This window comes from Tupaia chinensis, unplaced genomic scaffold (genome assembly GCF_000334495.1).
Source record: "Tupaia chinensis unplaced genomic scaffold, TupChi_1.0 Scaffold000465_1, whole genome shotgun sequence".
Taxonomy (NCBI): Eukaryota; Metazoa; Chordata; class Mammalia; order Scandentia; family Tupaiidae; genus Tupaia; species Tupaia belangeri.
In genome coordinates, this window is record NW_006159974.1 from 2,395,558 (window position 1) to 2,407,385 (window position 11,828).

General features: G+C 46.0%; 1 protein-coding gene across 3 annotated transcripts; it reads right to left on the bottom strand.

Annotated features, from left to right (window-relative positions):
• Positions 1-3,648: 3,648 nt before the first annotated feature.
• POP7 (POP7 ribonuclease P/MRP subunit) lies at positions 3,649-4,775 on the bottom strand. 3 transcript variants are annotated; one of them, XM_014590607.2, is made up of 2 exons: positions 4,530-4,775; positions 3,649-4,336 (listed from the first exon to the last, which is right to left on the bottom strand). In XM_014590607.2, the coding sequence occupies exon 2, from the start codon at positions 4,324-4,326 to the stop codon at positions 3,904-3,906; it is 423 nt and encodes a 140-aa protein (XP_014446093.1). In that variant the 5' UTR covers positions 4,327-4,336; positions 4,530-4,775; the 3' UTR covers positions 3,649-3,903. The 3 variants fall into 3 exon arrangements, with proteins under 3 accessions (XP_014446093.1, XP_006155747.1, XP_006155748.1); XM_006155685.3 differs by having other exon boundaries at positions 4,570-4,698; XM_006155686.3 differs by having other exon boundaries at positions 4,525-4,655.
• Positions 4,776-11,828: the final 7,053 nt, after the last annotated feature.

An 11,828-nucleotide genomic window follows, 5' to 3' on the forward strand; every position in this document is an offset into this window, starting at 1 on the left:
TTCAAGTCACCAGGTCCAGGATATGAACCGCAGTCAGTTGTGTGGGAGTCCAGTGACGTAACCATTATACCATCTGCAGTCCCAGTAATGATGATTTTTATTTTTTTAGAAAAGTACACTTTTTTTGCAGCAAACAAGAGTCATAGACTCTGAGGAAAGACCCGAAAGGCCCTGCAAAGGTGAAGGTCCACCCTCTGCTTGCATACTTCCAGTGTTTCTCAAGGGAGCAGAATCTTGCTCCAGAGAAGTTGGCACTGGGGTCAGGAGGTGGTGTGGTGATTAAGACACTGGACTCTCACCATGGTTCAAGTCCTGGACCTGGTGGTTTGCTTCCTCATTTTCTCTCTTTCTCTCTGGTGAGCAAATTAAAAAATAATACTAATAAACAAAACAAATAATTCTTAAAAAATACAAGTCAGCACCCACCTACACATCTATCTACCTATTCATTGATCAGATATTTAGTAGTTACTGGGTTGAACAATAAAAGCATTTCTATTGTTTCTTCTCTTTAGATTTTCAAAAAATTATTTATTTCTTAAACTGCAATTTTTGGTTTACCTGTAATCATTGTACCTCTTTATGGAGTACAGTTGGGTTTTCCAAAGCATGCATATAATGTGTAATAATCAAGTCGAGGATATAGATATATTTTTCAACATTGAACATTACATAATGTTGAGCACATTCAATAATAGTTCTAGTAGGGTTTGGGGGGCAGTATATATTGAATTGTCAATGACATTAAAATCACTCTTCTTCGGATTATCTCATCAGTTTTATAATTACTCCCTAAACATTTTACCTGGAGAATAAAGGATCAGTTAGGAACTGGTTTAGTAGGAAACAACCAAATAAAACAAAAACAAAAAACTTTATTATTACAAAAACAGTGTGATATTGGAAAAACTAGAAAACGGGTCAGCAAGTGGCATGGTGGTTAAGGCATTGGATCCCATGTGGCCAACTGTGTGGTTGAGTCCTGGACCTGCAGGCCTGAAAGATACACCGGGCATGTGTGTGTGTCCAAAATCCTGAGAGGAGAATGGAAAAGAGGGGATTGCGATATGGCTAATCCCCTTGGGAGGGATGCTTTCTTACTTTCTCTCTATTTCTGTCTCCAGTGAGCACATGTGCCCTATAGCAAAGATTAAATAAATAAAAACTAGAAAATACAGGAAAACCCAAACACATAAATTAAAAAGCACCCATAACGACATTAGGAGTGTTCGGTAGCCATTTTCACAGAGTTCTTTCTTAGTGAGATGACTTTTGTCATCCCCTATCTCTGGGCAGTTGGACCTCTATTCCCTAAAGAACTACATTTGATGGGAACCAGCAGATGGCATGGTGATTAAGGTCCTGGACTCCCACATGGTTGACCACAGCTCAAGTCCTGCCCCCTACTTGCCCCACACACTAGAGTGAACCTCTAGACCCTCTCTTCCTTCAGTGGCAATGTTTCTGCAGAACTGCCACTGAGGGAAGCCCCACTGGCAAGCAGTGAGAAAACATGGAGTAGAAACAATAAACAAATAGACTCGGAGAGGGAGCTGCCAAAACAAACCAAATGCAAAAGGGCTGCCTGCCACCACCTCAGCTGGGCCCAGGCCAGGAGTGCAGAGACAAAAACATGTACGTGCAGAGACACACAGTTCCATCCTGCTCCGTCACTCCCCACTCGGATACTGAGGGGCTCCAGGGCAACGTCTGCAGTCAAGGCTGATGGAGAGGGACTAGCCCAATAGAAATGTCGGCAACCTTGTCTCCTTTCTTTCCCCTCCCCTCTAGTCCCACAAAATATCCTGTCTATTTATGAATCCCCTTAGGTCCCTGTCAGATATGTCCTCACCTCTCTTTTTTGCAAAGCAAAGTCCTACTCATCCTTCAATATCCAGGTCAAAGGTGACACCATTTTGGATCCCCACCAGGAAGTTAGTTCTTTCCGTATCATGGCTACTCTTATTTCTTACATAATACATCTTATTCATTCACAAAATTTGTATGTTCACCTTACCAGTCCCAAATGGTGGGTTCCTTAAAGGTAGGGGCCATTTCCTTCTAGTTTTTTTTTTTTTTTTTTTTTTGAGTGGTTTTTGCTATAGGGCACATGCGCTTGCCAGAAAGACAGAGAGAGACAGAGACAGAAAGCAAGAAATCATCCCCCAGGGGAGATGGCCATGCCACAATCCCTTCTCCTCCATTCTCTCAGGATCTTGGGCACGCACGCACACGCGCCCAGCATGAGTTGAAGCCACTGGATCTGGGACTCAAACTGTGATTGACTACATGGGCGCCCAATGACATAGCCATTGGGCCAACTGCTGGTCCTGCCATTTCATATATATAAGCCAGAAGAAAGGATTCTGACTGAAGACCTGATTTTCAGATCCCCAAACCAAACCACTTTCAAGAGAACTAGAGTAAAATGTGGTTACTCTAGGGACCAGCAGGAGGTGTGATGGTTATAGCTCTAGACGCTCCCACATAACTGACCACAATTTGAGTCCCGGACCTGGTGGCTTGCTTTCTCACTTTCTCTCTCTCTCTGGTCAAATTTTAAAAAATAATAATAAATTAATGAATCAATTTTTTTTTAAAGATGGTTACTCTAAAACTCAGTTTTTGTTAGATCAGAGGCTTTCAAACTCTTGGGACCATCAGCAAGAGTAAAAAACACAACTTGGGACCCTCCCTGAACATACAGAGTGCGTGTGTGCCCATGATCTGGAACAGCTGAGACTAGGGGTAGACTGCGGCACATGGACCCTGTAGGAGGTGCCTATGTCTCTGTCGTGGAATAAACTTCAAAACAAAACAAAACAAAGCAATTATATCCTAACTAGTACTTGTGTTATATATACATATCTAATTTTAAAAAAACCTTCAATAAAACACCGCTTAAGTTTCATTTTTCAAAAAAAGACCATAATCAGATCAATTGATCTCAAGACCCACAAACAGATTCACTACTCATAACATTGCTTTAGATGACTCTAATTCGATAAATATGAAAAATCAGGTCATTCGACAAATATCCAAACTAAAAGTTACTGGATTGTCAGAAAAGTCATGACACATTTTTGCATAGAAAAATAAGCCACGACTTTTCCGACCACTCAATACTTATTTTCTGTGTGCTGAGTAGTTGATTATTCAGGGATGCCTGAATAACCATCTTTTCTCCCACTGGAGAAGTCCAGCCAGAAAGGCCTGAAGGACTCTGACCCGCAGTGCCTGGTACCCATCTGGGCCCTGTAGGACCAGGAAGTAAATGAAGCATTTGTCAGTTCCTCCACAGAGCTCGACACGAAGGAGGTTCTGAAGTCTCCATTTGCTTCCTTCAGCCTTAAACCCTTACCTTTCCTACGGCTGGAAACCATCGCCATAAAGGAGACTGACCTAACTATTCCAGATGTAGCTCAGCAGGCGACAGTAGACATTATCTGCAGGGTGAAAAATTCTAATGTAAACACTGAGATGGTCAAGCTTCTGCACTGTACTCAACAGTCTCTTGTGTTATTCTTCCGAAATATAATCTATGCTCTCTGTGAAGACACAAAACATTTGGGTTTCCCTGGATACCTAAATACTTGCAAAGTCTTCTATTCTCCCTGGGTAGGTACATACGGAAGAGGAAGTGGCAGGTCACTAACACAACTTGGTACTTTTTATTGTATAGGACAAGAGCCATAGATCAAACAGACTCAGGAAGACCCACTGCTTGGGCCCAGAAAGAGGTAATACTCCTCCCAACCCACTTTCAATTCAGAGTCCTCTGGGCTGTGAGGGACAGGCCTTGTCTTACATGGCTCTGGCAGGAAGTCCACGACAGTACTCAGGAAAGCCACATCTGGGCCTAGAGGAGTGTATGAAGACAGAGGAGGGCCAGCCTCATTTCAGCTACTTGGGGGTGACTCTGAAGACACGGATGTGGATGGCTGAGTTGTTGCGAATGCGGGTAAGCGGCTCTCGTGTATCAGTCTCTGGTTCCAGCTCATCGACAAGCTCCACAGTGGAGGTATTGGCAGCCACCTGCAATGACCCAAAGCTGCCCGCTTGCAGCTGCAGGGCAATGTTGATCGCACGGTTGATGGCAAGGCCCAAGCCATGAATGTAGATCTCAGTGCATGCGTTCTGACCCCGGGACCCTCCATCCAGTAGCTTCTGACAGCGGGCTAGCTGAGCCTTAAAATCAGTCTTCATGTTGACATAAATGTCATTGGGCCTCCGGGGCAGGCGGTGTGGAAGTCGTTTCCTAAGGGTGTATTCCACTGGGTCGAGCTCAGCCTCCACGGCCCCTCGGGGCTCCCTGTTTTCTGCCATGCTGCTTGGCCTGGCATGGGAAAGAGACCAGATCAGAGGGATCATGAGCTACTCCGTGTTCTTTCCTACACAAGTTTCCATAAAGAGAGTATACCCGGGAGGGGACACATTCAACGCCCCTCTTTCCTTCCAACCTCCCGTTCACCTCAAGCCCCCGCATCTCCACATCCCCAGTTATTCATTCACGTCGTCCCCAACCTCACGTTCCTCCACTGTCCGTTCCCGCGGCTCTTCCGCGCTTACACTCTCGGGTCCACCGTGTCCCCTGCGAGCTCCCCCGCAGACCCTTCAAGGATTCGCAGACCCGCCCAAGTAGAGAGCGGTGCCCGAGACCCCCAGGTCCAGGGAAGGGACTAGAAGGAAACTGGTGCGCGACAGGAACGCCAGATCGCAAGCGACCTGCGAGCGCCGTCTCCTGAAAGGACTGCGGAGTGCGCACGCGCACGGGTGCACAGAGCCAGGCCCCTGCCATCCACGAATAGCCGTCCCGGTCCGGGTTTTCCCCGCCCGCTTCCGGAGCGCTGGTGCACTTGCGCGAGGAGTTCGAGTCACGCGAGGCTTCCGGGAGTGATGGGAGCCACCACGTGTACTCCGGGCCGGGAGAGGGAGGAGGGGAAGGGCACTAAGTCGGAGCTGGGGAGGCGCTAGGATGGTCAGGATCGGCTTTCCTAGGTCAGTCCAAGTTCCCGACCCACCGACGAGTCTCACAGCTATTCTAGGAGCTTAGGTGTCTTCCTAAAGAGAGGAGGGAAGGAGGTGAGTTCAGAAGGTCGTGACAAGCAAAGGCGCTTGAGGACAAGCCCAGACATCCGTGTCCATCAGCAGAGGCGTGGTCAGGGTTGGCAGATCTGACCTCCCGTCCAGGGTCCCTGCTACCCAAAGACGGAGGGGGCTACTTTGTGGCAAGGCCAGATCCTCACCTCGCCAGAGGACAACGCTCCCAACTCCCCTGCGGCTCACGGGAACCTGTCCTCCCCCGTCTCTGCTGGAGCCCAAGCAGTGAGCCCCAAGCGCAGCCTTTGCAGCTCACCCGGGAGTCGCTGACCCACCCACTTCTCTACCTTGTCGCATCAGCTCTGGCCGCTGCCCGGGACCCGGGAGCGGGGATGTGCCGCCCCCTAGCGGGCAGGATGAAGGGGCCGGGTACGCTGTTGGTGGCTTCCGAAGGGCAGTCTGAAGGTGGAGTTCTATATACAGCTATTCTATAGCTCTGGAGAGTTCCCTTTGCAAGTTAGTCAGACCTGCGCTGGGAGCCCTGAACTACTCTCCGCTTGCTTTTTCATCACTCAAGCAGGAAAGCTAATTCCTGGCTCACCATCGAGCTGTGAACCCCAATGTTCTCTTGTGAACTGTAAGCTGGCACACATGTTGGCTTGTTTATGCCTCCAAGCTTCTGTCTGGTTGCCTAGGGCAAGAGTTTGACCTTATCTGACCAAAGGTTGCAAAGATTCCTGCTAACTTTTCACCCAGCACCATTTAAATTCTTCTGTAGTCCTCTTTAGTTTCAAAGTCTTTTTAAAAGAATTACTATATTGAACTTATTTATTTATTTATTTATTTATCTATTTTAATCAGAGAGGGACAGAGTGAGAGAGAGGGAAAGTGAGAAAGCAAGCCACCAGGTCCGGGACTCGAATTGTGGTCGGCCATGTGGGAGTCTAGCACCCTTAACCATCATGCCATCTGCCGGCCCCCAGAGTCTTTCATTAACCACAACTTTCAGATTTATGTTGAGTTGGAAGATTCAACATAAAGAAGATACCAATTCTTGGGTTGGACCAGTGGCCTCATGGTTGAGGAGCTGGATCCCATGTGGCATATCATGGTTGGAATCTACACCCGGGGGCTTGAAAAACAGGCCAGTCTTGTGTGTGCAGCTCAAAATCCCCAAAGGATGGAGAAATGGAGAAGGGAATGCTGCATGACCACATCCCACTGGGAGGCACTTTCTCCCTCTCCCCCCTCACTCTGTCTTTCTGGAGAGGGCCTGTCCCTCCAGCAATTAAAAAATAAATAGGGACTTGGGACCAGCAGACGGTGTAATGATTATGTCCCTGGAATCCCACATAGTCAACTGCGGTTTGAGTCCTCAACCCAATGGCTTAAAACTCATGCCAGGTGTATGTGCGTGTGTGCCCAAAATCCTGAGAGGAGAAAGGAGAAGGGACTGGGGCATGCCCGTACCCCCTTTGGGTGATCTCTCGTTTTCTGTCTCCCTGTCTTTCCAGCAAGCACATGTGTCCTCTAGCAAAAACCTCTCTAATAAATAAAACAAACAGGGACTAGCAGATGGCATAATGGTTATGTCGCCGGACTCCCACATAGTCCACCAAGGTTTGAGTCCTGGACCCGGCAGCTCAAAACTCACCAGTTGCATGTGTATGTATGCCCAAAATCCCAAGAAGGTAATGGAGCAGGGATTGTAGCATGGTCATCCCTTGGGTGGTGATTTCTTGCTTTCTGTCTCTCTGTCTCTCCCGTGAGCAGACATGCCCTATAGCAAAAATCTCTAAATAAATAAATAAACCAATTCTCTCCAAAATGATGTAGAGACTTAACACAGTTCCTATGAAATCCCAGCAAGAGTTTTAGTAGATGTAGATGAGGTTTATTCTAATTTTTTAAGAGAGTTTTATTTTTCCTATAGGGCATATACACTTGCCAGAAATACAGAGAGAGAGACAGAGTGAGAGAAAGTGAGAAATCACCCCTTAAGGGGGATGGTCACGCAACAATTTCTTCTCCTTTACTCTCCTCTTGGGATTTTAGACACACACACACACACACACACACACACACACATGCACCCAATGTGAGTTTCAAACCACCAGGTTTGGGACTGTGGTTGGCAATATGGGAGTCCACATTAACTGCTTAACTGCTACACCACCTCTGGCCCTCTGAATTTTATTCTAAAATTTATAAGGAAAGGCAAAAGTAGAATAGCTAAATCAATTTTAAAAAACAAGTTGTTAGAAGCACATTACCTATTTTAAGATGTACTATATGGACACAATAATTCAGAAAGTATGGGGAGCCAGCAGGTGGAGTGGTGGTTAAGGTGTTGGATTTCCACATGGCTGACCCTGGTTCAAGTCCCAGACCAGGTGACTTGAAAATCATGACAAATACGTAAATAGATAAATAAATGTGAAAGAAAGAGTGGTATCAGTGGAGGGATAGAGCCAAACATCGATGGAATGGAATAGGAAACCTGATATGATTTGAAGTGTGAATCTAAAATTTACATATTGAAATTTGTTTACTATTGTGACAGTATTAAGAGGATGGAAACTTAATCCAGGTATGCTGTCAAGAGGTAGTGAATTTGGGACTAGCACAGGGTGTAGGGGTGATATCGCTGGACTCCCAAATGGCTGACCATGGTTTGTGTCCTGGACCTAGTGGCTTGAAAAATCTCACAGGGAGTGTGTGCACCCAAGATCTCAGGAGGGGAATGGAGAAGGGAGTGCAGGGGGGTTGGGAGGATGGGGAGATGTCCATCACCTCTGGGGGTGATTTCTCAACTTCCCTATCACTGTGTCTGTTTGTGTCTCTCTCTGGCAAGCACATCCTAAGGCAAAAACTCTTAAAAAAAAAAAAAAAAGAGGTAGTGACTTTGTAAAGTAATTAGTACTAAAAAGGGTCTTCTGGGTGGGATCCCATGAGTAAATGCTTGTGGCTTTGAAATAAGAGATACCGGAGCTGACACAAGTTCTCGCTCCCTCTCCATGTGCTGGCTCTGCCTTGGGACTCTGCAGAGCTCCCACGAGCAAGAAAGCCCTCACCAGATGTAGCCCTTCGACTTTAGATCATCAGAACTGTGAGCCAAAGAAACCTTAATTGTTTATAAACCACCTAATCCGTGGTATTCAGAGTATTCAGTTATAGCAACAGAAGAATGGAGTAAAACAGCTCAAACATAGACTTTCACAAGGATGGCCAAGACATTTTTGACAATGACTAAAAAAGCAGTCCAGTGGGGAAAGGATTTTTTTTTCAACAGATGATGCTGAAATAACTAGACAAATAAGCAAAGAAATTAAACCGAGCCCTATACAAAACATTAATACACAAATGAATGGTAGATCTAAATATAAAATCTATAACTATAAAACTTTTAGAAGAAAACAGGAAAAACCATTCATGATATAGGGGCCAGTCAACAGCTTTAACCATGACTGCAGAAGCACAATTCATAAAAATTTTTTAAAAAAATGTAAATTGGACTTTATTAAAACGTTTAAACATTTGCTCTGTGAAAGACCGTATTACCAGAGTCAAAAGAGAAGTCACGGACTGGGAGACCATTTTGGCAAATCACATATTCTACAAAGGACTGGTATCCAGAATACAGAAAGAACTCTAAATTCACGAGCTGGAAAACAAAACAACCCAATTAGAAAATGGGAACAAGCAGTTAGCGTAATGGCTATGTCGCTGGACTCCCATGTAGTCGACCGTGGTTCAAGTTCTGGACCCAGTGGCTTAAAACTCACGCCGGGCGTGTGTGCGTGTGTGCCCAAGATCTCGAGAGGAGAATGGAGGAGAAGGGATTGTGGCGTGGCCCTCCCCCCTGGGGGGTGATTTCTCACTTTCTGTCTCTCTGTCTCTCTCTGTCTGTCTGGCCAGTGCACACGCCCTATAGTGAAAAACCTCTCAAAAAAAAAAAGAAAGAAAGAAAGAAAGAAAGAAAGAAAGAAAGAAAGAAAGAAAGAAAGAAAGAAAGAAAGGAAATGGACAAAATTCAGGACCAGTAGATGGCATAACGATTACGATGCTGGACTCCCACATAGTTAACTGTGGTTTGAGTTCCGGACTCCGCCCTTCAAACTCACACCTGTGCGTGTGCGTGCATGCCCAAAATCCCAAGAGGAGAACGGAAGAGAAAGGATTGTGGCTGGCCATCCCCCAGGTGGGTGATTTCTCACTTTCTCTCTGTCCCTCTATGGAGCACATACGCCCTACAACAAAAATCTCTCAAAAAAGAAAAAGAAAGGGAACCAGCAGTTAGCATAATGGCTATGTCACTGGACTCCCACGTAGTCGACCGCGGTTCACATCCCAGACCCAGTGGCTTAAAACTCATGCCGGGCACGTGTATGTGCATGCCCAAGATCCCGAGAGGAGAATGGAGGAGAAGGGATTGCGGCGTGGCCATCCCCCCTGGGGGGTGATTTCTTGCTTTCTGTCTCTCTGTCTCTCTGGCGAGTGCACGCGCCCTATAGCAAAACTTCTCCAAAAAAAAAAAGAAGAAAAAAGAAAAGAAAATGGGCAAAAGTCTTGAACAGACACTTCAGTAAAACAGGACATAAGGATGGCAAATAAGTTCTGGAAGATGTCAGTACCATTAGCCATTAAGGAAATGCACATTAAAACCATGCTGAGGGTCAGCTCATGGTGTGGTGAAGATGGCTGGACCCCACATAGCCGTCTGCGAGGTTTGAGTCCAGGTCTTAGTAGCTTTAATAACATGCTGGGCACGTGTGTGTGCGTGCCCAAAGTCCCAAACGGAGGCAGAAATGGAGAAGAGATAATAGTGTGACCATGCTCCCTGGGGGTGCTTTCTCACTTTCTCTTTCTCCCTCTCTCTCTACAGAGCGCATGTACTCTCTAGCAAATTTAAAACAAAAACATGATGAGAGAGACCAGACAGTGGCACATTGGTAAAGAACGCAAGGCTTGAGTAGCCAGCAGGTGGCATGATGGTTGAGGTGCTGGACTCCAACGTGGCCGACCGTGGTTCAAGTCCTGGACCTGGTGGCTTGTTTTCTCACTCCCCCCGCCCCCTCTGGTCAAATAAAAATAAATAAATAAAAACAAATAAATTCATTCATTCATTAAAAAAAAAAAAAAAGAATGCAAGGCTTGGGACTAGCAGATAGTGTAATGGTTACATTGCAGGACTCCCACATAGTCCACCACAGTTCAAGTCCCAGACCGAGAAGCTCAAAATTCACTCCAGGTCCGCGTGCATGCATGCCCAAAATCCTGAGAAAGGAATGAAGGAGAAGGGGTTATGGCTGGCCATTCCCCATGGGGGCTGATTTCTTGCTTTCTTTCTGTTTTTCTGGGGAACACACATGCCCTATAGCAAAATTCTGTCCTGAAAAAAAAAAAAAAAGAATGCAAGACTCTGTAATCTGCCAGGACCCACAGGAGTTCTGGATTTGTGTCTAGAGATCTCCTGAACACACCTGCCACCTATGTGTCCATGATCTGTGACCTGAAGACTTGCTGGGGGTGGCTGTCTCTCTCTCATTCTATTTGTCTTTCTTGTTCATGGGAGAAGGGGGAAAAAAAAAACTTGAATACAAAAAGTATTAGCTGGGGGACCAGCAGTTAGCATAATGGCTATGTCGCTGGACTCCCACGTAGTCGACCATGGTTCTTGTCCTGAACTTGGTGGCTTAAAACTCACGCCGGGCTCATGTGTGTGCATGCCCAAGATCCCGAGAGGAGAATGGAGGAGAAGGGATTGCGGCGTGGCCATCCCCCCTGGGGGGGTGATTTCTCGCTTTCTATCTTTCTGTCTCTCTCTGTCTCTCTCTGGCGAATGCACGTACCCTATAGCAAAACCTCTCCTCCAAAAAAAAAAAAAAAAGTATTTGCTGTTTCAAGAAAAATTTTTCTAAAATAGTATTTTATTTAACTTCAATTACTATTATTTTTTAATTTGCCCAGAGAGTGACAGAGACAGAGAGAGGGAAAGTGAGAAAGCAAACTACCAGGTCCAGGACTTGAACTACAGTTGACCATGTGGGAATCCAGTGACGTTGACCGTCATGCCACTTGCCCTGCAAAATATTTTTTAAAAACCCATGATGGGGACCAGCAGATGGTGTAATGGTTACATCGCTGGACCCCCACGTAGTTAACTGTGGTTCAAGTCCCAGACCCAGCAGCTTAAAACTCACGCCAGGCATGTGTGCATGCGTGCCCAAAATCCTGAGAGGAGAATGGAGGAGAGAGGATTGCAGCGTGGCCATCCCTCCTGGGGATTGATTTCTCACCTTCTGTCTCTTTGTCTCCCTCTGTTTATCCGATGAGCGCTTGCATCCTATAGCAAAAATCTCTCTCTAAAAATAAATAAATAAATAAAAACCCATGATGACCCATCACTATACACTTATAAGAAACAACTAAAATAAAAAATCCTGACAATACCAAGTGTGGCTGAGAATGCAGAAACTGGATCTTTCATATACTGTTTGGGAAAATAAAATGATACAGCCATTCTGAAAAATAGTTTGGCACTTTCTTCTAAAATGAAACATACACTAACCATGTGACCCAGCAAGAGCACTCCTGGGCATTTAAAAACCTCTATAGAGGCACCAGCAGTTGGATTCCTATGTAGTCGACCACGGTTCGAGTCCGGACCCAGTGGCTTAAACTCACACTGGCATGTGTACGTGCATGTCCAAGATCCCGAGTGAGAATGGAGCAGAATGGAACAGAAGAGATTTCGGTGTGGCCATTCCCCCTGGGGGAGGCAGTCG